Source organism: Lagopus muta, chromosome 3 (genome assembly GCF_023343835.1).
Source record: "Lagopus muta isolate bLagMut1 chromosome 3, bLagMut1 primary, whole genome shotgun sequence".
NCBI lineage: Eukaryota > Metazoa > Chordata > Aves > Galliformes > Phasianidae > Lagopus > Lagopus muta.
Window position 1 is genome coordinate 66,920,012 of NC_064435.1, and position 26,362 is coordinate 66,946,373.

General features: G+C 38.4%; 1 protein-coding gene across 12 annotated transcripts in view; it reads left to right on the top strand.

The window, feature by feature from the left end:
* COBL (cordon-bleu WH2 repeat protein) overlaps positions 1-26,362 on the top strand; it is a 151,106-nt gene that overhangs the window by 34,137 nt on the left and 90,607 nt on the right. For 7 of the 12 annotated variants that reach the window (XM_048940233.1, XM_048940234.1, XM_048940241.1 and 4 more), the window contains exons 2-7: positions 6,503-6,709; positions 13,961-14,171; positions 14,691-14,919; positions 17,058-17,102; positions 19,024-19,118; positions 22,426-22,509. In XM_048940233.1, the coding sequence (XP_048796190.1) occupies positions 6,503-6,709; positions 13,961-14,171; positions 14,691-14,919; positions 17,058-17,102; positions 19,024-19,118; positions 22,426-22,509 (871 nt within the window). Of the gene's footprint in view, positions 1-3,227; positions 3,247-6,502; positions 6,710-13,960; positions 14,172-14,690; positions 14,920-17,057; positions 17,103-19,023; positions 19,119-22,425; positions 22,510-26,362 lie in introns of those variants that run through there. The other 5 variants (XM_048940243.1, XM_048940244.1, XM_048940240.1 and 2 more) reach the window with 4 other exon arrangements.

The following is a 26,362-nucleotide window of genomic DNA, read 5'->3' on the forward strand; positions in this document are numbered from 1 at the left end:
TTTTCTTTCTCCAATAAAGAACAAGCAATAAGTGTAGTCTAGTTAGTTGAAATATTGCAGATGGCAAAATGTATTGGAGTTCTAGATTGTGACATAGCACTATCTGGATGAACTCCTGTGGTAGCTACGGGCATTATCATAATCCCCTTTCCTTGCTTGTTTCTATTCTACGCCTTTGTAGAATTTGTTTCATTTTTGTTTTTGATTTTCAGCTTTATTTTTGGCTTTTTGACTGCATTTTTTTTCTAATGTGTTTGTGTTTCCTTTGCATTTGCGTTGCATTAGAATTTTTCTGAACTGCTGTATTTGGAAGCTGAAAAAATTATACTTAGGCAGAGAGAACTGTATACTGTAAGTGTGATTGAGAGTCTCTGTGTTGGTCTGTGATCTGGATTTGCTTTGCCGCACGTGATGAAAAGTGGAAGTGTATGTGCTCTGCAGGCTAGATGACTAGGCAGGAGATCTTTCTGCCCTATTGTCTGTATCTTGATGGTTTGAAGTATCATAGAAGCAAAGCATTATAGAATGGCTTAGTTGGGAATAGACTTTAAAGGTCATCTTGTTCCAGCCCCGCTACTGTTGCAGGGGTTGCCAGCCACTAGATGAGGCTGTCCAGAACATCATCCAGCCTGGCCTCAGTGGGGCACCCAGAGCTTCTCGAGGCAACCTGTTCCAGTGTCTCTAACCAAAATTTCCTCTTTTTAATTTAAAACCATTCCCCTTTGTCCCATTACTATCTGTGTAAAAAGTCAATTTTCTTCCCTTTAAGTAAGGGAAGGCAACAAGGAGGTTTCCCCAAAGCCTCCTCTACTCTAAGTTGAACAAGTGTAGCTCCCTCAGCTGTTCCTCATAAAAGGTGCCCCAGCCTTCTGACCATCATTGTATCCCTCCTCAGGACCTGATCCAACACCTCCATGTCTCTGTTGTGCTGGGGGCTTCAGACTAGGTGTCACAGAAATAACTTGATCAATCCATGCCTGTGACAGGGGGGCAGTGGGTCCCTGCCCCTGCCACCTCCACCCCCCCCCCCCCCCCAGCCTCACAAAATGGGAAGGAAAAGGGATAAGGAGGTGGGAGGGTTTCAAGGAAGGAAAAAAAAAAAAACCAACAAAAAAAAAACCAATAGCAGCGACAACAATCTATGGAGGAAAACTTATTTTATTAACTATGATATCAGAGTGCAAGATAACGCAACATAATACAATCTAATTGAAATTGAGACTAGTAAATCAAATAAAATAGGAGAGAGAGAGTTCCTGAGGCTGAGTCGAACCTGAAAATCTTGGTATGGCTAGGAAAGCACCCTCCATTACCCACTGCACCCACTGCAAGGCAGTAAGAGACTTCCCTACCAGGAAGGGCCAGATCCCATTACTTCTGTGATGTACAGGGACAGGTACCCGGAATTGGAGCATTAACAGTTTAAATCCCAGTCATTACATGATGTTACAATGTGGAATACCGAAAACCAAAAATCACAAAATCATGATACTAGGATGCAGTGCTCCAGATGGAACCTCACAAGAGTAGAATAGAGGGGGACAATCCCCTTCCTCTCCTTTTGGCCCACTCTTCTTTTGATGCTGCCTAGGATCCTGTTGGCCTTCTAGGCTGCAACTGCACCCTGTTGGCTCATGTATACCTTTTCATCTGCCCCAAAATCTTCTCTGCAGGTCTGCTTTCTGTGAGTTCATCTCCTGGTCTTTGCACATACCGAGGGTTATGCTGACCCAAGTGCAACACCTTGCACTTGACCTTTTTGAACCTCATTTAGTGACACGGGCCCACTTTTCAGACCTGTCAAGGTTCCTGTGGATGGTGTACCTTTCTATTGTGTGAACTGCATCACTCAGTTTGATATCATCAGTAATTTGCTGAGGGTACGCTCAGTCCCACAGTTCTTTTTCAATAAGGGTGTTGAAGAGCACTGAACCCAAGATAGACCCCTGGGGAACACCACTTGTGACCAGCCTCCACCTGGGTGTAGATCTGTTGATCACAATCCTATAGCTGCAGCCACCCAACCAACTTCTTATCCACCTGATAGTCCAGCTTTCAGACCCCTGTTTCTCCCATTTAGAGATAAGGATGTGGTATAGGACCATGTCACAAGGTCTTGTGCAAGTCCGGGCAAATCGCATCACTTAACTTTCCTTTTTCCACCGATGCCATCATTTCATCATAGAAAGACACCTGATTTGTCAGGCACAGTCAGCTCTACGTGAAACCATTCTGGATGTCTTGGATCACCTCTCTGTCTGCATGTGCCTTAAAATCTCTTCAGAAGAGGATCTGTTTCATGATCTTCCCATGCACAGAGGCAAGGATTGCCAGTCTGTAGTTCGTGGGTCTTTCTTTCTCCATTTCTGCAAAATGGGAGTGATGTTTCCCTTTTCCCAGTCACCAGCAATTTTTCCTGACAGCTACAACTTTTCAAATATGATGGAGAGTGGCTTGTCAACCACATCAGCCAGTTCCTTCAGTACCTTGGAATACATATCATCCGGCTCTGCAGACTTGTACATATTTAGCCTTATTTGGTGATCTCAGACTTAGTCTGAATTCATGATGGGAGGGATTTTATTCCCCCATCCCCATCAAGAGATTCACAGATATGAGATGTGTGAAAAGCCTAACTGCCAGTGAAGACTGAGGCAATGAAGTCATTGAGTACCTCAGGACTCTCCGTGTCAGTTGAAGACAGTTCTCTCTTCTCATTTATCAGAGGGATCCATTCTCCTTCATCTGTCTCTTAGAACCAGTGTATCTAAATAATCTCTCCTTACTATTCTTCACCTTCCTTGCAGAGTTCAGTTTCATCTGTGCCTTGGCTTTCCTAAGTATGAGGTGTGTCTCATAGTTCACATGTGTGCAAGACTGCAGTCACCTGAAACTCGAGTCAGTAAAATCACCTTTTTTTTTTTTCTTCTTTATCTCTGCATTGCCATCATTGCCATGAAACTCCCTTAACCAATCTGATTTGAAAGAGCGGACGTGCTTTTTCAGCATGGAATTGTAAAGTCAAGGTTGGATCATGTAGCTTGATAGTTATTTATTAATTAAGAATAGGTCCAAAGGGCTTGTGTTGCACGGTCTTGAATTCCTTAATTTGGTAAAACTTTTCTTTGTTTCTATTGCTTTTCTTCTGCAGGATGTACTACAGCTAAGCTGGCTGTTGCTCTGTTTGGTGGTGGGTTTTTTTTTCCTATTTTGGGAAGCCTGATGCTGTTGCTGAGAATGGTGCTGGTAGGTTGTTTATATGTTCTGCCTGGTTATTTCATGGCAACGTGCATTTTGTCAGCTCAGAAGAAAATGAAATGAACGATGCCTTCCTCATTAGAATTTACTGTATGTTTGTTTTAGGATCAGCTGGATGTTATGGCTTTGTCTCTTTGGGTAGAAATGCAGACAGTGGTTGTGACCATGAGTGAATCAGAGGTGTGAAATGTTCTTGCTTCTGACTGCAGCAGCTGGCTAATAGCAGCCAGTGGCTTAGCTGATATCTCAGTGTCGATCATAGGGAAGGTGTTTGCAAACAAAATTTGCTGCTAAGTCTAGTTTGAATCTGTCTCAGACTAAGATATGCAACTTCTTTCATTTTTTGTTAATACTTCTGGCATGTTATATATGTAGCATGGGAAGTAAATGTGTTTAAAACAAGCTTTTAATTCATTATTTTAAGTACATTTTAATGTTGTATTGTCCTTTGTGAGGATCACAGCTATGACAGAAGTGAGCTGGGAAGCAGACACTTGCAGATCTGAGGAAGAGCTCAGGTTCTCGTTCATCGACTCATTGAGCTGCTTTTTGCTCAGATGATGCAGAGATGTCTCAAAAAGGTGGCTGGGAAGTGCAGACCTGTGCCACATATCTCACTGCGTGAACAGAACACTGGAACAGGCTGCCCAAAGAGACTGTGAGGTCTAGGAGATCTTTTGAAGTCCCTTCCTATTCCTGACAGTCTGTGATTTGGTGAACTTGAAAGGATCTTGCTTCCACTGGAACCGTCAAATCTGTCACCTGGGAAAGCATTGGAAAGCAGTTACAGGCTTTCAGGAGAAAGTTCAATTGAGGTCACCTGAGCTGTTGCTAGGTTAACAGGGCTGTAGTGGGAATACTTCCTGGATTCCTTTTTCCCATTTCTGTGTAGGAAACGGGTGTGTACTGTCCTTCCTGAACAAAAGATAAGAAGGGCCATAGCATGTAAAAGACTGTGACTGCTCAGTGCCAAAAACAATACTTAGTGTTACATGGAGGTAGAGTGAGCATCACTGGTCAGTGTGCAGCTGCATCTTTTGGTGGTTCTGACTCCTGAATTACACCTGCAAGAGTAGCATTGTGCAAAGTCTGTAACTGCAGCACTGCATATAGAGAACACTTAAGAAGTGGCCAAATAAAAATCATGTTCCCATTTCAGAGCTATAAATTGGTGTTAAGATGTCAGGTCTTGTTTGTTCAGTCTGAAAACTGCACCTTTATGTTACTGCTAAGGAATAACACTGATACAGCACAATCCAAACTCATTCCCAGCCTTTTCATCAGCTTCAAAACTCAGTCTTTTTTCATTTCTCTACTGACACTTCAAGTCTCTTCAGTTTCAGCTGTTTGAATTTCATGCTTACTGCTGTATTTCCCAGTTTGCTGTGAGGTCTGGAATTGACAAGCAAACAGTAATTGACAGGTAAACCATAATTAAACCAACCAGCTGTGCCAGGCTCAGGACACAAGCTTTGCTTTGCTTTGAAATGATTTTGTGCAAAGCTGTGTATAAGCTGCTTACATTGATGCAGTTGGTGATATGAAGGGTAAGAGTTACGTAGTTGGTAAACTGATCTGAAGTCTTTCAGTGTTGTACTTGTTAAGCTGAGTAATATTAATGACTTCATTGGCAAGAAACGGATTTATGCAAAACTCCCATGTCTCTCACCACCTGCTTACAAACAAGTGTAGCTGGGCGTAAAGGGATTTGAGCAAAGACAAACCCAGTTTCTTTTTATTTCTTATTCTTCTCTGTAGACAAGTAAATAAATCAGGAGTTTGGTTCAGGGAGGTATAGAAAGTGAAGGTAATTTGCCAAACAGTAAAACCTTGAACTTATCATCACCTCCATGACAGGAGAGTGGAAGCCACAAGTTAGCAGTTGATGGCCTTCATGACACATTGGGTGTGTGTAGGATAAAAAGGGAATGTTTCGAGAAAATGTCTCATAGGAAAAAAATGCTGTATGGTAGTAAAGATGGCAGTAGAGCTCCCTGCTTATTTGTAGGGAAAGCTGTTTGTTATGCATGTAGCAGGTTAATGGAAGTATCAGCATCTTCACTGGTGTCCTGATGAAGAAGCTGTAAGATTTTGAAATTTTTTTGAAATTAATTTTCTCTTGACCACAGTTTTGCCCTTGTCTGATTGAACACTAAACCTTGCAGTGGTAGAGTACTTTTTCTGTGTTCTTTTTTTCTGGGTCTGCTTATGTTCTTTGCTGAATGAAAATGATGTATAGAATCATAATGTATGCTCTTCTTGCCACCCTAAAGACAGATTAAAAATTCAGTCAGTAAGCTTGAGTAATAATTTCTCAGTAAATATTTTATTGCTTTTAACCATCTGTTTCACTGAAATCTGACTTAAATTAGGCAAAAATCAGTAAAGTGACAGATATTAATCATCAGAATAATTTCTCTTAAGCACATGCTTGGTATGAGGCTGGCTATTCAGAAGTTAACAGCATGAAGCAGTTCCTTATCTACCACACTGCTTGCCAGTAAAGGAGACTTTGAGTCTGTGGCAGTTTTATCTTTCTGCAAATCATGTGGCTTGGTTGGTGCAAGCTGATGTTGCTTTTCCGTATGTAGCTCACAGCATGTATGCCTTTGCTGGAGAATGAGCTCTCCTGGCTGCTTTCAAAGCGCTGTAGTCTCTGTGTTGGGTGGTAAGAAGTATCATTGGGGTTGAGCATCTCATGGCCCTTTCTTATGAAGTACAATGAGCCAAATTTAATCCTACTCACTAAGACAGAGAAAGAGACAGTATTTCAATTAGAATAGTGCTGTGGAACCCAAACATTGCTGAATTACAGTTCATCCTAGCTCCACTCCTGCTCCTCTTACTTGGAAGCATTCATTTACATAAATACAACTGTGTTTTTAATCAGGTCTGGACTGGACCCAGTTCTGATTCTCTCTTCATAGAAATGTGCTTTGTACTTGACAGAAGAATGATTATTTTCATACCCTAATTATGGAATTGATGCTTACCTTAGGGCCTGGAAAGCAAGCAGTAGGAGTACACGAATAATTAAAAAATTAGTGCATTTTTATAGAGGAAGAAGTAAAAAATAAAACGCAGCTCTGTTGAAGAGTTTTGTGGTGAAGAAAAATGACTTTTGCTGTAGGAACTTCTAGAAATTATCTGAGATTATGGCTGAAAGGATGTGTTTTCTCGTTAATGCATATTTTAATTTGCTCATGGAAAATTTTTAATTTTCTTCTTGCCTTTTTTTCTTAAGGAGAAGAATGAAAGCTCGTGCTCCTCCTCCACCAAACCAACCTTCTGCAGCCAGTAGAACTCACAGTGAGCAGAAGTCACCTGCAGAGACAGCCGTCATTTCTGATCAGAACCTTGTGAGCATGAAGGAGAATATGATAAATAGAATGGTGGACTTCATAGTCATTTTACCCAGTGGGGTAGAACAGAAGTGCACAGTACAAGGAAGGTAAGGCTTTGACTAGCTTCCTCATTTTACAGCCTTCCATTCCCAGTAGAATAATTAATGATATTTGTGTCTCCTTTTTTAGGTTGACAAAGTTCCTCTGTCTTGTTTCTCCTTACATTTTAGGCATCTGCTGTACCAGAGTCCTGAAAGCCCATGTATAAGGGACCCTTCTTATGAGAAAGGAAAGAACTAGCAGTTATTGTGTCACTGCATTTCTTGTGAATGACCCTCACCATACGTGTGGGCCCCTGTCTTCTAATGTAGGGCTGCTGGGCTAGGCTTAGGCTGTGCTGGGTTATCTTCCGATACAGAGGTACTGGCGTAGTACTGCTGGCAAACAGCATTTGCCAAGAAATGAGATCAGAAAATGAATGTTCCATCAAATTTGGAGATCCTGTTTTCACAAATATATTACGTTTTCATAGGTAGCAAAGCATCTGCTTGTTTTGGGGAAACATTTTCTGTATAAAAACATGTTGGATTTTCCATGGAATGGGAAAGAGGTTCTCCTTGTCATTAGGTACTACCAAGGTCAGATACCAGATTAGGAGGATGTATAGTTGCCCACCAATAAATCTGAGTCTGTGCTTATTTTACATCTGTGAACTAAGTTTATCTGCTTTCCTGTAAAACTTCATCTTGATGTTATATAGCTGTCTGTACTGACTGTTTGTTGATTCGTGTATTCTGATGGCTGAGGAAGAATTGTGCAGTGGCTGATAGTTTCTGGTGCTTCGCTCTTCATTCTGATTTCTTGCTGAAAATAGTGTTTGCTTAGACACACTGAGGAGGCTAGTGCTAGCAGTAACTTCTGTGACCCTAAAGCCAAAATGATATTGAAGGTCTGAAAAGAAAGCAATGCCCGTCAGAGCTTTTTGATTATACGTTTAGTGGTCAAAATTTTATGGCAGAGGCTTGGATTTAGTGAGAGAAAGAAATGAACAGGTCTAGAAACTAGGACAGGAAATGAAATTCACAGACCATGAGGTGGCAAAATAAAAAACTAGTATTTCATTGGCAAATATAGGCATTTGGAGAGCTAATGAGAGGGAAATCATAGAATTATAGAATGGTTTGGGTTGGAAAGGACCTTTAATCTTCCTGCAGCATTTTGTATAGAGAGATATCAATGCTGTATGAGTAGTTTTTCCCCCAGAAAAAAAAAAACAACCAAGACCATCCACTCCAAGATCATTACAAGAGCAGTGTTTTAGTGGGACCTTTTGAATAACATGCTAGTTAGAGGAGCAAAGGACAAAGGGAGGATCCCTGTATAATAAACAGTGTCTCAGATGCTTCTTCTCACCACCGTTTCTCCTCCCTTGTGTTGAAGTCGAGTATTTTTGTTACTGCAGTCTTTAGTTTGTGGACTGAAACCTTGAGATTCGTGTTAAAATTAAACCTTAGATGTTTCATTAGGGCTATTCCTCTGGTCTACGTGAAGCTCTCAAGGCAATGAAAATGTCGTTCACCTTGTTCTGTGGAGCTGCTTGCTTTCCCCCCATGGACTGCATGTTGAGGCTCCAGCACAGGTGGCAGTGAAAGTGCTGCTAACACTCCTCTGCTGACCTGTGTGTCACAGATGCCTGATATGGGCAGTGGGTCTTTTCCCACATCATGGCCATGAGCCCTGGGACTGGACGCTACTGGCACCTGCCATGGGCAGCTAGCTGTCGGAAGGGAGTCTGTCTAATGAGCCCTGTGTGACATTGTCCTCATGGGTGCTGCTATTCTTCCTCACCAGCAGAAGATAAAATTTTCTGTATGTTAGAAGTGGTTACAGTTTAAGGGATTTGGAATGCAAGCTTGAAATAAATTCCAAAAGCATTTGAAATTTTTTAAGGTTGGATTGACCCAGGTCTCCAGGTTTTGGTGAGAGTGCAGGTATTCTCATCTTTTTGCATTGCCTTGATGTTGTTAACTGGGCGAAGTACAGAGATCATCAGAGGTTAAACATTTAGTGAGAAGATAACAGACTAAAAAAAGCTTAGTTTAGTTTGGAACAAGTATGGGAGCTAGTTCAGTTACTACATTATTTTCCTCTTTTGCTCTTTTTAAATATAGTGATACCACAGAAAGACATTTCAGAAAATTCTGCTATTGCTTATACTGTTGTAAATATTCAGTATTATTATGGCCAATAGTGGAACTGAATTCTTTAAAATTTGGTTTTGAATACTCTGGGAAAATAGCTTTTCTTTCATAGAAAAATTTGCAAACCCTTGCATCATAATAAAAAAAAGTGTTTGGATAATTTCAGAAAAGAGCAATAAATAATAAATAATAATTTCACAGGGCAGTGAAGTACACTAGAGGATGTTCAAAAATGTAGTTGCTGTAGTCAATTAGTATCATTTAAAGTTATTATAAATTAACCAAATTAAGAGTTAAAATTCTCTCTTTCAAATTGCTCATCGTATGTAAGCAAAGGGAGTATGTCATCAATTTTACTTTGTTCTCTTTGTAGAAAGTTCTGCTAAATCTTAGCAGGAGGACAGAAAATTATCATTGAATTTCCTTGGAAGATGATTCAAGAAAAAGAGAAAGTGTGTCTTATTTAAAGATATTTTATTAGAATCTAGAAATTTGAAGTAGCTTTATTTATGAAAATCAACAGAAGCTGACAGTCTCTCTTTTTTTTGGAAATGCGTAGCACAGTTTGAGTGTTGAGTCCTTGAGGAGTGTGTGTAGCATTAAAATGGTATTAAAAAAACCACTTAAAACAAAAACAAATACAGTCCCTGCAAATTCTGTTGTAAAACATGTAGAAGTTTTCATGTAGAACTGTTAGGCTTTCTGTCTACTTGCCTATCCCCATAGAATTATAAAATACCATCCACAACTAACCCATATTTATATTGTTCTATGAGGCCTGCATGAAGTCCTGAAAGGATAGATGGTGCTGCAGGAGATCCACACCAACTGTAAGCAGATCTGACAGAGGGGATGATTAGATATTTAGAGCATAATTGAAAAAGCTCACAAGAATTACCAGAAACCTTTTCTATTTGTGATTCTCACAAATTATGGGTAACCTGCAAATACAGGGATCATGCATCTGTCTGCATTCATGCTGAGTGACACTGAAGGGGGCTTCCTGGTTAATGCAGATACAGACCTCTAGTGTCAGCAGCCTGATAAGTCAGTAGTCCTGTTCAGTAAATAGTGGAGGAGAGATTGGTCTGCATGCATTACTTGCAAAAAAAAAGCTAATATAATCACAGAATATTTTCATATAATTTGCAGTGAGAGACTTAATTGATAATAATTGTTGGCTTATAGCTCAACATGGAGAATAATGAAAGATTGAAGATGTGGAAGGCTTGACAAACCCATCTTGCTTTCCTGATGAATATCCAGTATAGAAAATGAGAGCCAAACACTCCTCAGCAAATTAACAAAAGGAAAGTGTTTATTAATATGTTTATCATGCTTTCCTGACTTCTTATGATATAGTTTGCCTTCTGAGTTTACACATTTCTGGTTGTGTTGGAAAACTACTAGTCCTTTCATGAGATTCCTGGTCTGCTTTGGAGCATGAGAAAATAGTAGTGACGGTTCTCTGTTTTTTGACTGCACATGAGTAAAGCCTCAGACTTCAGCTCACTTTCTCTACGCTACCATTTGTCTTTTACAGTCCATCGTTGTCGATTCCTAATATGTGTTTGAAATTAACCTAAATTAAAAAAAAAATTTCCTCCAATTAGATTCTGTGAACGTTTGTAGCATGAGAGTAGAAGGGAGCAGGGGAGTCAATGTCATTCTACAGAGTACAGCTTTCTTATCATCTCCTAGATGTACAAGATAGTATTTTAAAATAGAATATTCTGTGTGGTCCCAGAGAGATTAGGTCAAGCCACATCCAAAAGAACTTGCTCTTTTTTCTGCCTCTGAAATTCTAGATGTCTTTGCTACATCTTACTTGTGAACAGCTGTACACAAATGGTCCAACATGCTCTTACCGAGTCAGACTTCAGCCTGATGAGTATCTCTGACACAACAGTTAATCTTTAATTTCCAGACTTGCTTTCAAATGTCAAACAGCTTAGTAGTACAACATCAGGATGAAGCTGAAGTATTGTCCTTTGCTAAAAATAGTTGTTTGAACCATCTTGTCTGAATCATAAATTGGGTTCATTTTCCATTTTTATTTCTGTGCTCTTCTGTTTGCTTATCAGTGATGAATGTTTAGCATCTGTCACATAGCATTTGGTCTCCACCCTGACTTCAGTGAAGTCTTGCTAAAAGAGAAAGTAGTATGTTTCTTAGCTCAACATTTGGGAATACAGAGGCATTTAATTTGTTTCAGCTTTAGAATTAGTCTTTTATGGTCCAACTTGCCTGGATTTCAAATTGTTTTCTACCCTATCTCACAGTGAGGTTAAAGTACTGATATGTCTTGAACAAGATTGAAGCAGGGAAAGGAGTGATGCTTTGCATCTTCCAAGAGCTACATTCATCTCAGGAAAAGTTATTTTAGAAAAAAAACTAGGTTTACATTAGTAGGTGGTTCAGTACCGTTTTCTTGGCTGTGCTTGATAGCTCTCTTCTGTATGTGCTACACGTATGGAGAAATAAACTTCCATTTTAAGTCAGTCTGAACAGTATTGCATTTGAAAAGAAAAATTTGTGGAGTTGGTGAAACTGAAGTCTGATAAAAGACTAACCTTATTTCAAGGACTCCCAACTCTTACATCTCTAGAAACATACGAATTTTAAATTTTGTTTGTTGAAAACCTCATGTAGTTTTTTATCCTTTTGAAGTTTTGTTGAAATGTTTTTCCCTAATTTGCATTTTGGGAAAAGCATACTATGCGCTTTGAAGCTCATTCAAAAGCTTCAGAGATATTGCTTAATTCCTACTCCTAAATGGTACAGGTGAATGCTTTTCATGAAACAGTTGCATATTCTGAGCAGTATGAAACAGGATAGGATGCTTCAGACTTCATTAAATGTTCATTAACCTTCATTAACCTGCTCTGTAATCAACAATCAAGTGAAATCTCATGTTTGGCTGGATTTTAAAATTGTTCATTGTCTGGACAAATTTCTTCAACTCGTGATTGTCTGCAACTTATTTTCTGTAATGGCTGGTGAGGTTTCTAATCTTGAAATTGAGACACTGTTACTACTTAACATATTTCATAATTTTGCTGGAAAGTACACAGAATTATAAACTGCTCTTCTGATGGAATATAGATTTTTATTAAAAAGAAAGTGTTATTTGGGGGCAGGTTTCTTGGTGTTTTTTTTAGTGTTTAGAGTGCAATAAAAGTCTACACTTGAATGAATTATCACAATATGCACTACAGCAATACATTAGCATTTCACTTTAAATAAAAATGCGTAGCAAATAGAACACCATGTGTTGTGGTTCTGCCAGGTTATTTATTTTTCTCTGAAACAATAGTAATAAGGCTGAGGGGAAGAAAAGCATGCAAATTTCACTTTAAAAGAAATGATTCTGTAAGCAGACAAGCTGAGATCTTTATCAGACAGACTGACACTTTTAAAAATGCTTACTACTGCACAGCATAATGAATGTTTATTTAAATTTCAGAGTGTGTAGGATTTTCCTATAGTCCGGACTTACTATATGTAAGTGTTTCTGTTTTATGAGTTGTTACATTTGAAGTAATAGTCACTGCAAAATAGAGGCATCTGCAGTTTGAGGATATCACCAGAATAAGTCATCTGAAAATGTCATGAAGTGACCTGGATACACGTTTCTGTTTAGCTAATCTTTATGTTAGCAGTTACCACAGTGATCTTTTTTATTGATGCCTCCTGTATGTGTTAATGTTTTCCTCATTCAATCTTCATCTTCTCACTCAGTTTCATTCTCTTCAAATGTGATCATGTATTTCAGATGTTCAATGCATGTCACTTCCTCAGTTCACATTGCATAACTCACTTAAACTTGAAATAGATTACTGTAAAGAAGGTCCTTGAACTATTTCTTATCTCTTACACAAGAGCCAGCATTTATGTATGTGTTAGTCTGTTGTCCATTAATAAGAGAGTAGACTTGTTTTCCATTTTCATTGCATTTCTCTGTCATTAGCCCTCCAGCACTCTTCAGAGACTTCTTGACCAGTTGTTGGCCAACAGTATATACCTAGAAAGAAGGTGGGCATTCCCCAAGAGTAATTTCCAGATACCTGCAGCTTGCAGCTGAGGACAATTCTTGGGCTACAAATGGTAGTTAATAATCTGTAAAGGATTCTTTTCTTTTTCTTAGATTTTCTCTGCATTTTGAATCTTCATATGCTTTTCCAGTATGCACATTACAAGAATAAGTGCCAGTTCCTTTGGGAAATGTGCTGTTTAAATGTTTGATTTCCACTAGAATAAAAATACCATTTGTGTATTAGGGTCTTCAAATAAGGCCAGTAGCTATTTTGACTTTGGTTGTTTGTTTATAGAAGATACAGTTTTACGAAATCAGAATTTTTCATAAACATCAGCAGTTTTAATAAACATGTTTTATCTGATCCTGGATGGTATTTACTGGGAATTTTCAGTACCTTGGTACTGAGAAGAGCTTGCTGAGGTGTAGAGAGACATAGCTTATATCCACTGTATCAGACATTATCAAGCTGCCTTACTGCTTGATTTGAGTTATTACCTCTGCTTTGTGTCTTGGAGTAAGAGACAGAAATGACAGACTTCTTAAACCTGTGGTTTGGGAATCACATCTGTAATGAGAGGTCTTGATAAAGCAAATACTTGAAAACAGATATTTGTAGACTGAATTAATATTCTCACCAAAATAAATAAAGAGGGGATGTTTTGTGCTTGAAAGTATTACTGGTGTCAAACTGGGGAGGACAGTAGAAATTTCTGAACAATCTCTAAGCTGAAAAAATCCTGTCTACCTCTTGTTCCAGATTCATATTCCATTTTGATTTTCATTCAAATGTAGATGGAGGTTACTGTACCTTGAACGAGTCATTTATTTGTATCTTCCCTTTTAAGAGCAGAGTTTGAGCTGGAGAATTTAATATGTGCATTAGCAGAAAAGATACAGTTTGTCCACTTTAGGCTTGGGTTTGTTAGTGTTATATCAGCACTGTGGTCTGTCTCTAATATTCTTAATTCCAGATGTTTTCATGTGATCTATGTAGCGTCAGCACTGTTAGCAACACAGCCCCAGCTTGTCCTGTATTTTTTCTCTGATATTAAAACAGAAGTGATTTTTTTTGCAGATGTTGTTCTCTGTGCTAACAGTGAATGTCTTCTTCCTTACAGTAAAGCTGTGATGGATCTTTTGGTTGATCTGTGCAGCCGGCATCACTTGAATCCATCCCAGTACAGTCTTGAATTGAAGTCTTTGGAAACTCAACAACCCTTGAGTTACAAGCCAAACACTTTGATAGGAGCACTGGACGTACAAACAGTACTCCTGAAAGAGAAGGTTCCTGAAGAGAAGATAAAGAGACCTCTACCAAGGGGTCCCGAGGTCAGTATTATGTAGCCCTAAAACAGTGACACGAAGCATAATTCTGTTCTTATCACTTCAAGCAGTTTTTCCAGTCTTTGCATCTTCAGACCGGGTGGTGGAGGCTTGAGATTTTCTATAACCTGCTCTACTAGTTTAGCTGATTTGCACATGGACTGGCTGCTGCCAGTCTGGACTGCAGCATTTACACAGAATTTTATGTTGCATGTGGTTGTTTACATGGAAGTTTGTTCTTGCTGAAATTTTTATGGTGTTTTTTTATAAATAGTGGCACAAAATTGATGGCTGCCTGTAATTCCTTTTCCTTATTTGCCCAATTTCCTGACTGTCTCTTCAGAGACAAAAACATTCCAATAATTTTTCTTTTATTAATAGTATTCTTCTGCAAGAAATGTGCATGTGGGGTAAGGTAGCCAAAGAGAGATGAAGTCAATATGGATGTCCCTAATGCCATTCTCATTGTAAGAGAGCATGGCCATTAGAAAGTGAAGACTGAGCATTTGTACTTTCTTTCTGCAGAAATCTGTGAGGCTGGTGGTAAATTACCTGAAGACACAGAAGGCAGTGGTTCGAGTCAGCCCAGACGTGCCTCTTCATAACATCATCCCAGCTATTTGTGAGAAGTGTGAGGTCAGTCAGGAGCACATTGTTCTTCTGCGAGACAGCATCACCGGGGAGGAGCTGGAGCTTACCAAATCCTTGGAGGAGCTGGGAATAAGCGAGCTGTATGCCTGGGACCGAAAAAGAGGTGAGCTACAACTGAAAGCAGTTCCTACCTAGTTAGATTAGGTGCCAACAGTTAGAAAGGCAACTGAAGAGCATTTTGGGGGGGCCTCAATCCAGACAGTAGCAGCCAAGTCAGTGGTGTGCCCAGCCATCCCCAGCTGCTCTGGAGCCAGTGCCAAGCTGTGCTGGCCCTGGCAGAGCACGCATTGGCCTAGGGCAGGGTGAAAGGAGGAGCTTTGTACCTCTCAGAGCTGCTGTTGGTACCGGTGCACGTCACCCAGGGGCCTGTCGCTGACTTGTGCTGTGGGTCAAAGAGAAGGAAAGAGGAGACGTGCTGCAGTCATGGCAGCTGCGAAAGCTGAGAGGCAGACGCGACAGAGCAGGGCTTGTGACGAACAAACTGTGAGTGGATGCGGAGGTGGTTCCTCCGAGGAGCAAAACTACTGATGATTTTGTGAAAAGAAGCTAAGAGGTATTAGTATTTAAAGTTTTATTTTCTTTCTTTTTTCTCCCTCCTCTTCTGTTCTCATAGACAGTATTGTAGTGGCAGCTGGAGCTGGAATTTCATCAGCCTTATTGTGCATTCAAAAAGCAGAAGTATGCTATGTGCTTTAAAGTATACGTTCTTTAAAAATATGTATTGACAACTGCTGCTTCCTTTGAGATCAGAAAATGATATTCATTAGTGCTGTCTCCTGCAGTTTGTCTCAATCAGTATCATTTCCAGCGCAGTAGATGTCCTTACTTATTGTTTAGATAACGTCTTGTATGCATTGAACAGCAGGCTTATTTTTTATTTATACAGTTATTTATTTATGTTGATGTTCTGTCTCTCCTTTCAAACTCCTTTGGTAAGTGACAATTCTGCCTCTTTAGGAGCCAAATTTCAATGAATTTAGACTCTTAAGTAAACTAAATGTCTCCTTTTTCTTTGGATTGTCAGGATGCTCAAAAAGTGGCTGACAATGTGTCATAACTGAATTATGTGTTTTTCTTTTTTCTTTAAAGACATGTTTACTGTAATTAAGCTAAGCATTTTGGAGCAGCATATTGAAAATGCATAATATTCAACAAGAAATGTTCATCGTACTACAGAAACAACATACAGAATAATTACCAGAGGCCTTAGTAAAACTCCTTTTTGTTTTTTTTTTTAAATGAAGGTGGCTGTGTATATATTGGTGCTGTGTGTATCCTCAAGTCAAGGTTTAAAAAATCCTGTATATTCAAAAACAATACTTCAGTCCTGGGATTACAGCAGAAAATCTGTAACATTTGATAGTGTACTGCTCTCAGCATCAGAAAAAAATATATATATAACTTTAACCTTTAAGCATGCCATTTGTCATCTTAGAATGATAGAATTGTGTAAAGGCTTGGGCTGGAAGGGACCTTAAAGCCCACCTAGTCCCACTGCCATGCCGTGGGCAGGGCTGCCACCCACCAGCTCAGATGACCCAAGGCCCCATCCAACCTGGCCTTGAGTGCTTCCAGGGATGGGACACCACAGCTTCTCTGGGCAGCTGTGCCAGTGTATTATGACAGTATTCCGTCGATCTTGTGTGTGTATCTGCCTTCTCTGCCTTGCTCTTACTCTGCACTGTGATGCTTTGTGAGAATAATGTCAAATACGTACACAAATTACTAAAGGTTCCCCTTTGTTCAAACAGGTACCTTCCCTCTGTATTTTCACTCCTGTGGAATAATCCCATTGCTCTACATAATAGTTGTTTTGTGGACTGTGCATGGAATAGGATATCCAGGCTCACTAATTATGAGAAGAAGTGGCAGATTTTTGAAGTACATTCTCACTAGCTGTGTTTGTAAGAGCAGGTTCTAGAGAAACAAAATATTCGTCTTCCTCTTCCTCCCTGAAATAAAGTGCTGAAGGCATAGTGTATTTAAAAAGCAAGCTCTGCTGCCACCTGCTAACATACTTTGGTGTAGCAGCTGAAGCTGTCATGAGTGAATACAGAAGGAGCAAACTTTTTCTCAGCTGAGTAGCTTCTGGTAGGAACTCTGCATGCCTAGTGTCAGGTAAGGTTTTGTTTCTACAGTCCTAGGAGCACAAGTATTAGGAGTAGTGAATGAATACTGTGGCTTACTGAACAATATTAGAACTTTAATATGTCTTCTCCTTTCATTGCCTGCCTTTTCCAGTTCCTCCATCAAAAACTCAGTCTGAACCTTCTTTGAACTACAGAGGTACTGTACAGTGCTGCTGAGGGGAAATCTGCTTTTCCCTTGCTGTTGTTTAATGTGGTTCTGGGAGATGGGTTTTTAACATTGTACTGTAAAATGCTGGTGTGAAACAAGCTGTTGTCACGATCTGTGTTGTCTTTTGGACCACGTTGTTTCCAGGGCCATGCTTTTTGTCAGAACAAACACACTTGTGTGCATACTTCTTCAGTAATTGCCACTAAATGCCAGCCATTAACAAATCCTGTCAGTTAACTACTGTATGGCACAGTATGCTTTGAGTCTTTTAGATTCCGACTTTTTACAGAAGCAGAGGCAGAATATTTTGAGTTCTTTGAGATCTTTCACTAACTTTAATCTATCTGTGAAACATTTTAATATCAAACTGAAATGTGTGCATACACATTGCATAACTCTGGGTGGATGCTGACTTCTGAATTGCTACAATAGGCATGATTTCATTAGATTACATTTGTGCTTCTGCTTCTTGTTAAACAGAAAAGATGTATGTTTAGTATATCGTTTTCCCCTACTGAGTCTGTTATATAACATTGTTAATTATCCTCTAGAAAGGTGTGCTTGACTTGTTACATCATTCTGTTACCAGTAAACACAGTGCAATGAAAATAAAGCAGTGGATAACTTCTATAAACTGTGAGGATTGAAGTCCATCTCCAGCAGACAGTGACAGCGATGGAGAGGATATGACTGACTAAGGGCCTGCTGGCTCTTGGCTTCACTGAAGCCAATGATTTTTCTGCTAACTCCTATGTCATGTGTGCTGTAGCTTAGTCTTATACAGAGCATCACACTGGAGTGCATAGCTACTCTATTTATTTAAGAAAAATTATCCAGATTCCTTGTTGTTTTGAGGTGATATGCAGTGTTTAAAATCCCACTTTGGATTTTCATCAAACTGTTGATGATCAGCAGTTACTGACGTGGCTTATGCTAGCCTTTAGTCATTACTGCTTGTTTTTGACTAGATGAGCTAGGGAGTCATGATCCATATCCAATTGTAGCCAAGCCCTGAGCAAAAAAAAAAAAACGGGTTTCTGGTGAATGAGCTTTGACATTATTTGAGGAAGGTAATAATTTTTGTTTTTTTGTTTCTTTCTTTGTTTGCTGGGAGTTGCAGCCTTTCTTAAGGATAGTTTCTTCCTGCTTTCCTAGTGGTTCACCACCTTCACTCTTCCACCTTGCTTTAACTACTGTATTTGCTTAACCCCTTCTAACAGCTGAATGATGTGTAAAGTGATCTTTCATGAAAATCATGTGCTATGTGTGAAATGAAAGTCAATTCACAGGAATTCTGGGATGAGGGTTTCTTGTGAAGTAGACCTTTAATTTCTGGCAAGAAACAAGCCATTTTGTACACTTACTAATTGTTGTTAAATAAATATTTTCAAGAGAATGTAACTTTTTTTTTTCTTTTTTTTCTTTTTTTTTTTTTTTTCTTTTTTCCAAACTCTTTGTGCTAGTGGGGTACTCTGATGTTCTTGAAAGCAGAGGGAAGTCTCTAGTGGTAGGCAGTGACCATTAAAAATACAGTAGTGTTTTACAGTCTGTATATTGAATATCAAACTAACGGTTGTTCTCTGTAATGTGTGACCTTATCACATTGCTTATCCAACTCAGCTAGTGTTGGGAAAGTTAAAGGTAGACAGAGTGATCACAGAGTCACTAAATTGTGATTGAAAACTTACCAAAATCTATGGCATTATTCCATTTCCCATCTCTAAATTTTTGGAACAAACTCAGAGCAAAGAAAAGTCAGATGACAAATAAAGTGCAGGATCTGGCATTTACTCAGATAATGCAGTTCATAAAATCTCTAACTCATAAAAGTACAGCATTAACCTCAGATGTGTTAAAATACTGATCATTGTTTCAGAAATGTAAAAATATTCTATTATAATTATTTCAGAACCAAGTCGAAGTGTTTCACTAAGCAATGATGCAATAGAAAAAGAAAAGAAAGGATTTCTGGGATTTTTCAAAGCTAATAGAAGCAACAGCAAGGTAAGTGTTCATCAATATATTGCTTTACTAAAGAAAATGCATTTCTTTACATGTATATTTTGCCTGTGAGTAGTAGGCTTTGTTTGTTTTTGTCATTGTTGATTTTGATTAATGTTGATTCTTTTTTTTTTCCAAAGAGTCATTTTTCAGCAGATGTGTTAACTATGGTTAATCAGTACAGATGGAGATCCGAGCTTATAACCTTCTAGTCCACTTAGTAGTGCATAGACTGAAGGGTAAAAAACCAAACATTTATGAAGGAAGTGATGTAATATAGAACACGTTAGATATTTCTAATTCTTCTGTGCATGTGTGATACTCTGTTTTAAAGCATGTATATCTGCAGTAAGTTATGTGCAGACTTGCAGATGATAATAATGCAACAGCAAAACTGATGACTCAAAAATAACTTGCTGTACTAAAAGGAATAATATACACTGAAGGATCAGTGTCTGCTGCAGTGCATGTCAGGCATTTTTAAACTTTCAGAAAGGAAAGTTGATGTAAAAAGCTTTATTAAACTAAGCTCAAGATACTGTTACAGTTGCTAAATCTAAATAACTTTGAACAGTTACAGAAGATGTAACAGTATTCTTGTAAGGGGAAAACTGGAAAGTAGTGTTTATGCATTCTATGTATTTTTGAAATTTAGAATTTTTTGAGATGCTTGTTGAAAAATATGTGCTCCTCATTACAGAAATTAAATACAGAAAATTGTCTCACTTGAGTACATGCAAAGAACATATTTTCTTTCATCTGAGTTTAAAAATCCTCTAAGGCTTTTGCAGTGAAATTGGATGACCTGGTACTAAGTAACATCTGTTTTGTTGATGGACTGGTATTACAGTTCTAGTCACGTTTCTAAAACTGTATAAGCTTTCCAGAATCTTTCAGTTCTCACCATTTTTCATTATGATCAAATTTGGAGTTATTTTGCCAGGTGGTGGCTTCCAAATCAACACTGGGAATTACCATATTGAAATATCTGATCTGACATGGATCCTGAGCTGTTCTTAACGTTGTTGAAGTACATAGCAGAGCTATATCTTATGGGAAACTAAGTCAGTTTTGGTGTTCTTATCCTGTATAAGCAAGTATTTCCCATTTAGTGTGGAGCAAAAACACAACTTAAGCAATAATGCTGCATCTGCCTGGAAGAATATAGTTCTCAAGCAAGCTCAACATGAACTCCAAGGGCATACCATGGTGCTGCAGTTCCTCTGGAGGAACTGAACATAGCATGTTTACTGCATGGTAGTTGGTCACAGAATGGCCCGGGTTGGATGGGACCTCAAGGTCCCTTAAAAGGACCTCAGTCTCCATCTGTTTCCATGTTACTGAACTTCAGTATGAAATGCGTGCTCTTCGAGTTGTAATTCCAGAAGCAGATCAGATTTAGCTTGTAAAATAATTGCACTTGCAACATTGGAAAACGTTGCTGTGAAACGCGGCAGTGCTCTGGTTACTGCAGTGGGTTTCTCACAGCTAGGATTACAAGTTTATTATGCTTCTATATCCCTCCCTCTCTTCCAACTCTCTTTTTCATACCTGTTAAAAAAGAGGTCATAGCCTGAGATTGCTTTTTAAAACACATATTTTAATAGATGTTAAAAATATTGGAAATATATTAATAATCTGCAAGTAATTTTTGTCCTGGGATATGGTGGGAAGTGCAGAAACAAATATGAAGGAACAGTTTCAGAATCTGAGATGAAGCTTTAAGTCTTGCTGCTAGTTCTGATAAGTTAATTGATTTTTCCTACTGGTTTCCTTATTGGACTCTTACTTTCAAATGAAGAGTAGAAGAAGAGAGGTTTACCTACCATTTTGTTTAGACCTGCAAGGAGATCATTGTTACCTTTTTAGTATGTTCTGTAGTAGTTTGAGCCCAAACAGATGGGAGAGTTACTGAAAACTGAAGAATCACTATTCTTCATACAAAGGAAAGGAAGATGTTAAGTGGCCATGGTAGATGTGACTCAGTGTTATGGCAGATTTACAGCTGAAACTGCTGAAGATAGTTAGCAGAATTGGGGCAAATTCATTAACTTCTTTTAAGACAGAATTAATAGGTTTACGAAGGGATTGTATTACAAAATGTCCTGTGGTTTCAGGACATGTGAAGTCCCAGAATGCCTTTTCCAAAGTTGCTTTTACTGTTTCTCAGTTAAAATTTCAGTCCTTTGCAAGACTTTGGTTCTGCTTATTTTTTTCTTTGTTTGCATTATTATTTGCATGCACACAAACAAATATAGGATCACTGTATGCGGTCATGTGTAGTCTCTATTTTAAAACTAGCTGATAGCAAGAATTGTCTGAAGTCTTGAACTGAAGACGTGCTGTGGGGTTTCAGTCATTTACGGGTAAGATGGCTTTGTTTGCAAGGGAAGAGCAGGGTATTAGCCTGTCTTGCAAAATGTCCTGGATCAGGTGTCACTCCACTCTGCAGGCCCACGCTCAGATTTCCATGCCCACACACTCTTACTTTCTCAGCTCACTGAAGGCAGTAATCATGGGATGACAATGCACTAGATACAGCTTTTTGAACTCTTCTGTGTTTGTTTTCTTTTCCAACTATATGTAAAATACCATCACACACAATGAAAACAGAGATCTTTTCTCATGGTTGATACAAATTGGTTGTAAATATCTTGTAGGTTAACTTTTTGCTTACAGGCTTAATGCCAGATCAGGTATCACCTTCTTCAGTCCATTCTAATTTTATTCTGGATCAGTTACCCTCTGTTCTCCTGCAGCTGACATGAAGACATAAAGGTGGCAGAATACCATGCCTTTTGATATGAAATATAGTCATCACGTGCCTGAGGTTGCATCCACATCGAATAGGCAGTGCTGTACAATCCAGTAGTCCAGAGGTTTTGTGCAGATGATTGTGGGATCTTGAGACGGTATCTGATAGGATGCAAAAGCAGTCTTGTCTCTGACGTGTGGAGGAAGAAGCTCTCTGCTTGCTCCTCTGTCTGTCTTTGTAGGTATAGTGGAAACTGGCAACATGGCTGCCGTTACTGCAGGACCTGCTCGCTACCTGTTTTCTTTTTCCTTGCCTTAGCATTGTTCTGTTTTTATAATATTAAAAACAAAATTCTTTATATTCCTGCTAATGAATTTCTTAAGAGCTTTCCTACCTCAGAGAAATTTTGCAGACTCCTTCAGTGTTTATCAACAATCAGTCTAGCGTTACAGGGGCAGTTTGTCCTCATTCTGTGATCAGGTTTGGTGCTTTGCTTTGGCATGTTTTTGCTCTTTCCGTTGCTACTGCTCTGTAGGATACTTGTTTGTGTTACAGACAGAAGAACACTTGAGGATGAACAGAGATTATGGTGAGGAGGATGTTTTTAGTTCTACATCTACAAGTGAAGGAAGCTTGGATGTAAGTACTAACGTGGCTTGTAGATGCTACTGCTTTCCTTTAGATCCAGCATTTTTTATAACCAGAACCTGCTGCTGTTCCCTGTGCTTAGCGAAGTAGAAGTAGATGCAACCTTCTTCCCCCTAGCTTAGTTATCTCAGTTCATAACTCACGTCTTCAAATGCAGTGCACTTTCTTCAGTTAAACTCTAGCTACCTAAACCATAAAAAACAGGTTTCTTTCAAAGCAATATTCTAAGCAGTTGTGAGCAAAAAGTGGTTTAACCAAGGATGTGCCTGCAAGATGGTGAGAATGCTGCCTTATGCAAGCCTTATCAGTGATGTTTAGGGTTGGCTTTCATTGTTTTATACATTTGTGGTTTTTTTTTCCTAGGGAACCACACCTCTTTTTTTTTTTTTTCTGTTTTTTTTAATTATTATTATTATTCCTTTACATGTCTACTTTCTGCATGGCAGCATTCCAGTTGTTTCTCAAGTAACTTCTGGATGGAGACTACTTTTGTTTTAAACCTCTGCTAATAGCATAAGGGTTTTTGTTATGTACTTCAGTAGGTTTTGTGGTACAGAAATCCTATGAACTGCATTTAGGAAGTTTTTTAAGTTCCTCACAGGCTATTAAAGAATTTAGGTTTCTAGTTAGGAAGTGTGAATCTTAAATATTTTTGAAAGCTGTTCTGATGGATTTGTAACCATAATTAATTGGATGTATCTTTTTGCTTTTTTAATTACTTGGCTCCTTGTATTTTCAAAATCTGGAGAAGACCATGTTGATAACATAATAGAAGCCTGAAATGTGTGGCTCAGCTCTGAATCCCCATTTCACAAACAAATATTTGGAAAATGATCCACAAAATATGCACATTCACCAGTCAAGGAGAAGAGCTGCAGAAAATCGTGGAAAAACTGGAACAGGAGTGAAAGAGGAGAACCCAAATTAAAAGGGTCACATAAAATAAATCAGACATGGGCAAAATGGAGAAATCATGAGATTAAAAAACACATGACTTCAAATCTGTGAAACACTCATGATGAAAGAATACAGAATTAAGAATGCTTCATATGACAGTAAGAATTTGGGTGGCACTGTATGGAAGAACTATAAACTTTTATTAAATTTTCTGTTAATATAAAGTTCTAGTAGTAAAGATCACATTGGTAACTGAAACATATGAGATAGAGTATAGAAAAAAAGCTTCATGAGCTCCCCCAAATAAAACCTGCTCGTGGTTTGTATTCACTGCCTTTGTATATTTCTTTGTTAATGCTCAGCTAGGACAAGAGAAGGAAGAAGAAAAAGAGGGATTCCAAGTGAGGATATAGTGAAGGTAGTTCAAATACTCTGAACTGTCTTTTCCACCTGTGCGTGGTGCCTTATTTGAGGAGAGACATCTCTTAATCTTTGTAGGGAATTGGATAGGGCAGATCACAATTGAAGACCTTTTTTCTTTTGTCTTCTGTGGAAAAAACTTGTCAAAACCTTTTAAAAGTATAATCAATATAGCTTAGAGAGCAGAGGTATCTTGGAGTAAAAGGTAGAAAAGCTGTTCTTTGTATTCAGTTACACAAATACAGATTTTTTTCCCTTTTAAGAGTCATTAATCTTCAAGAACAGTATAGTCATTGTTCAGCGTATATGTCTTTCACTTCTGGCCTGACACTTCTGTTTGTATAAGCACTGATCCTACCAAGACACAAGTACATGCTTAAATGTGAATATATTGAAATAGCTCAGTTTAAATTGACACTTTTCTGTTAGCATTAGTTGAAAAATGTATAAAACTAGTCTAGTTGATCCTCTCAGCAGCGTAGAATGCCCATCCTTCAAACAGGTTAGATGGGCTTCAAGAAAAAATATTAACAACTGTATATCTCAGGTGGAAAAGAAGTATAAAATACTATAAACTTGGCATAGCTTGCTGGTATAAGTCACTTGTATTACTTTAAGATAAAATTCAAATGAAATTAATGAACCTTCCAATGAAGGTACTTCCAGAACTTGAGCAGTTTGTTTTAGTGATTGCTTATAGACGTGGCTTTGAGACCGCTCAGTCATTGTAATTCTTCATTCCCCGATTGCTCAAAAGATAATCTCACTTATGTATGCTTTGGTGGAACTGAGTATCCTTTCCCAAGCAAAGTGGTATCTTACATGGCGGTCTATATGTCAAATGCACATTTAAATCTCATTATACAGAAGAAAATTCACTGAGGTAAGGTAGGTCTTTCAGCTACATATCATCCAGTGGAAGGTTTCTTTTCTGTGGTATCTTCAAGTCTGCTTTCTTTTACTGCTTTGGGTCATCTTGACAGTGTTTTTCATTGTAGTGCAGAAATCAAAACTCAAGTTTCAGAGTAGTTTTTGTAAAGAAAATAGTTTGGTATTGTCTTTCTAAGATTACCTTTGGCATAGTGAAAAGATCAGGAAAATCTTACCTATATGGAAATGGGCAGCTGATGAAGTACAGCTGATCTAAGGGCAGGATGAGATGTGCTGGTATTCTTAGTTTAAATCGTTTTACCACTGTTATGTGGAGGTAATGTGCACTGAATTGTGGAAAAAATAATGACTCTGTTCTGTATTTATTTTTTTCTTCATTGTTTGAAAAGTGGCCAATATGCAGAATGGAATAAAGCTGTAAGAGATCTTTGGTATTTATTCGAGCACAAGTTATATTCTCTTTTTATAAACCAAACTGTCACCATTTCCATATTTTTGTAATTATTGTTAGAATTATTAAAGTAATTTGGATTGCTGGTGAAGAATCAGATTTTCTAAGTCAAGATGCGAAAGTCAGCAGCTGTGCTGAAGTGAAAGTACACGTAGAGTACCAGCAAAAATAAATTAGAATTAAACACTGTAGAGACTGTAAAAAATGGCAGAATTGTCCACGACAGTGCACAAAAAACATTATGGCATGCATCAGTAGACAATTTAATGGTTCTGAAATCTAACAGTGTATTGCAAATGAAGCAGAAATCTATGCCTTTAATACGTACTGTTTTGTGCTAAGTAGAGGAACCAGAGTACCTTTTCACAAAGTCAACCACAATTGAAGCATTCTTGCTTATAAATACAACATACAGATAAAGCAGTTGGGAGATGCAGAAGGGTTAACCATATTCCTTTTTTTGGGTACCGTATCTGGTCTCATAGCTGGAAGTTTAGAACAGCTGGGAAGGAAAGAGGGAGTGTGAGTAATCTCTGCCACTTGGTGGCACTGTCCTCAAGTAAACAGTTGATCAAGATGAAACCTGATACTTGGAACGCAGTTCTAAAATTAGCTGGTTTTATTTTAGAGGCCTTTGTGTTTTCATAAATCAAGAGTGAAAAAACACATCCCAAGTGCCGAACGATGTGTATCTCTGATGTGGAATTTGTTTATGTAATAAATCAGCTCGGGAAAAAATATTTAAAAAGTAAGGCCAGGGACATTTATCAGAGGATTTGAAATTTCAGCACAAAGTCTTATCCTGCAAGGTTTCTCTAGTGCAAACCAGCAGACCAGAGTTAGAAGATTTTTGTCAGTACTTAGAGAAGAAATTACAAAAAAAAATAGTAATAATCTAGTCTTGGGTATGTATTTGAATGTCTTACTCATAACAGAATCAATGAACTTCAGCAAAGAAAGTAATCTGGAACTTTGCTGCTTAATGGAGCTGTCGTGGCTGTTATAAATATATTCATGTTTAAAATATCCAGGAAAAAAAAAAAAAGTAATTTTAGATTTCAAGTAGATAGCAGAGAAACTGTGGATATATATAGAGATTTTGTTGTTGTTTCAGTTTTGTTTTTAGGGGTAGTTGATAGTTTTTTTTAAGAAAGGAGGGTTGGGAGGTGTTTCTGTTTGTTTTTT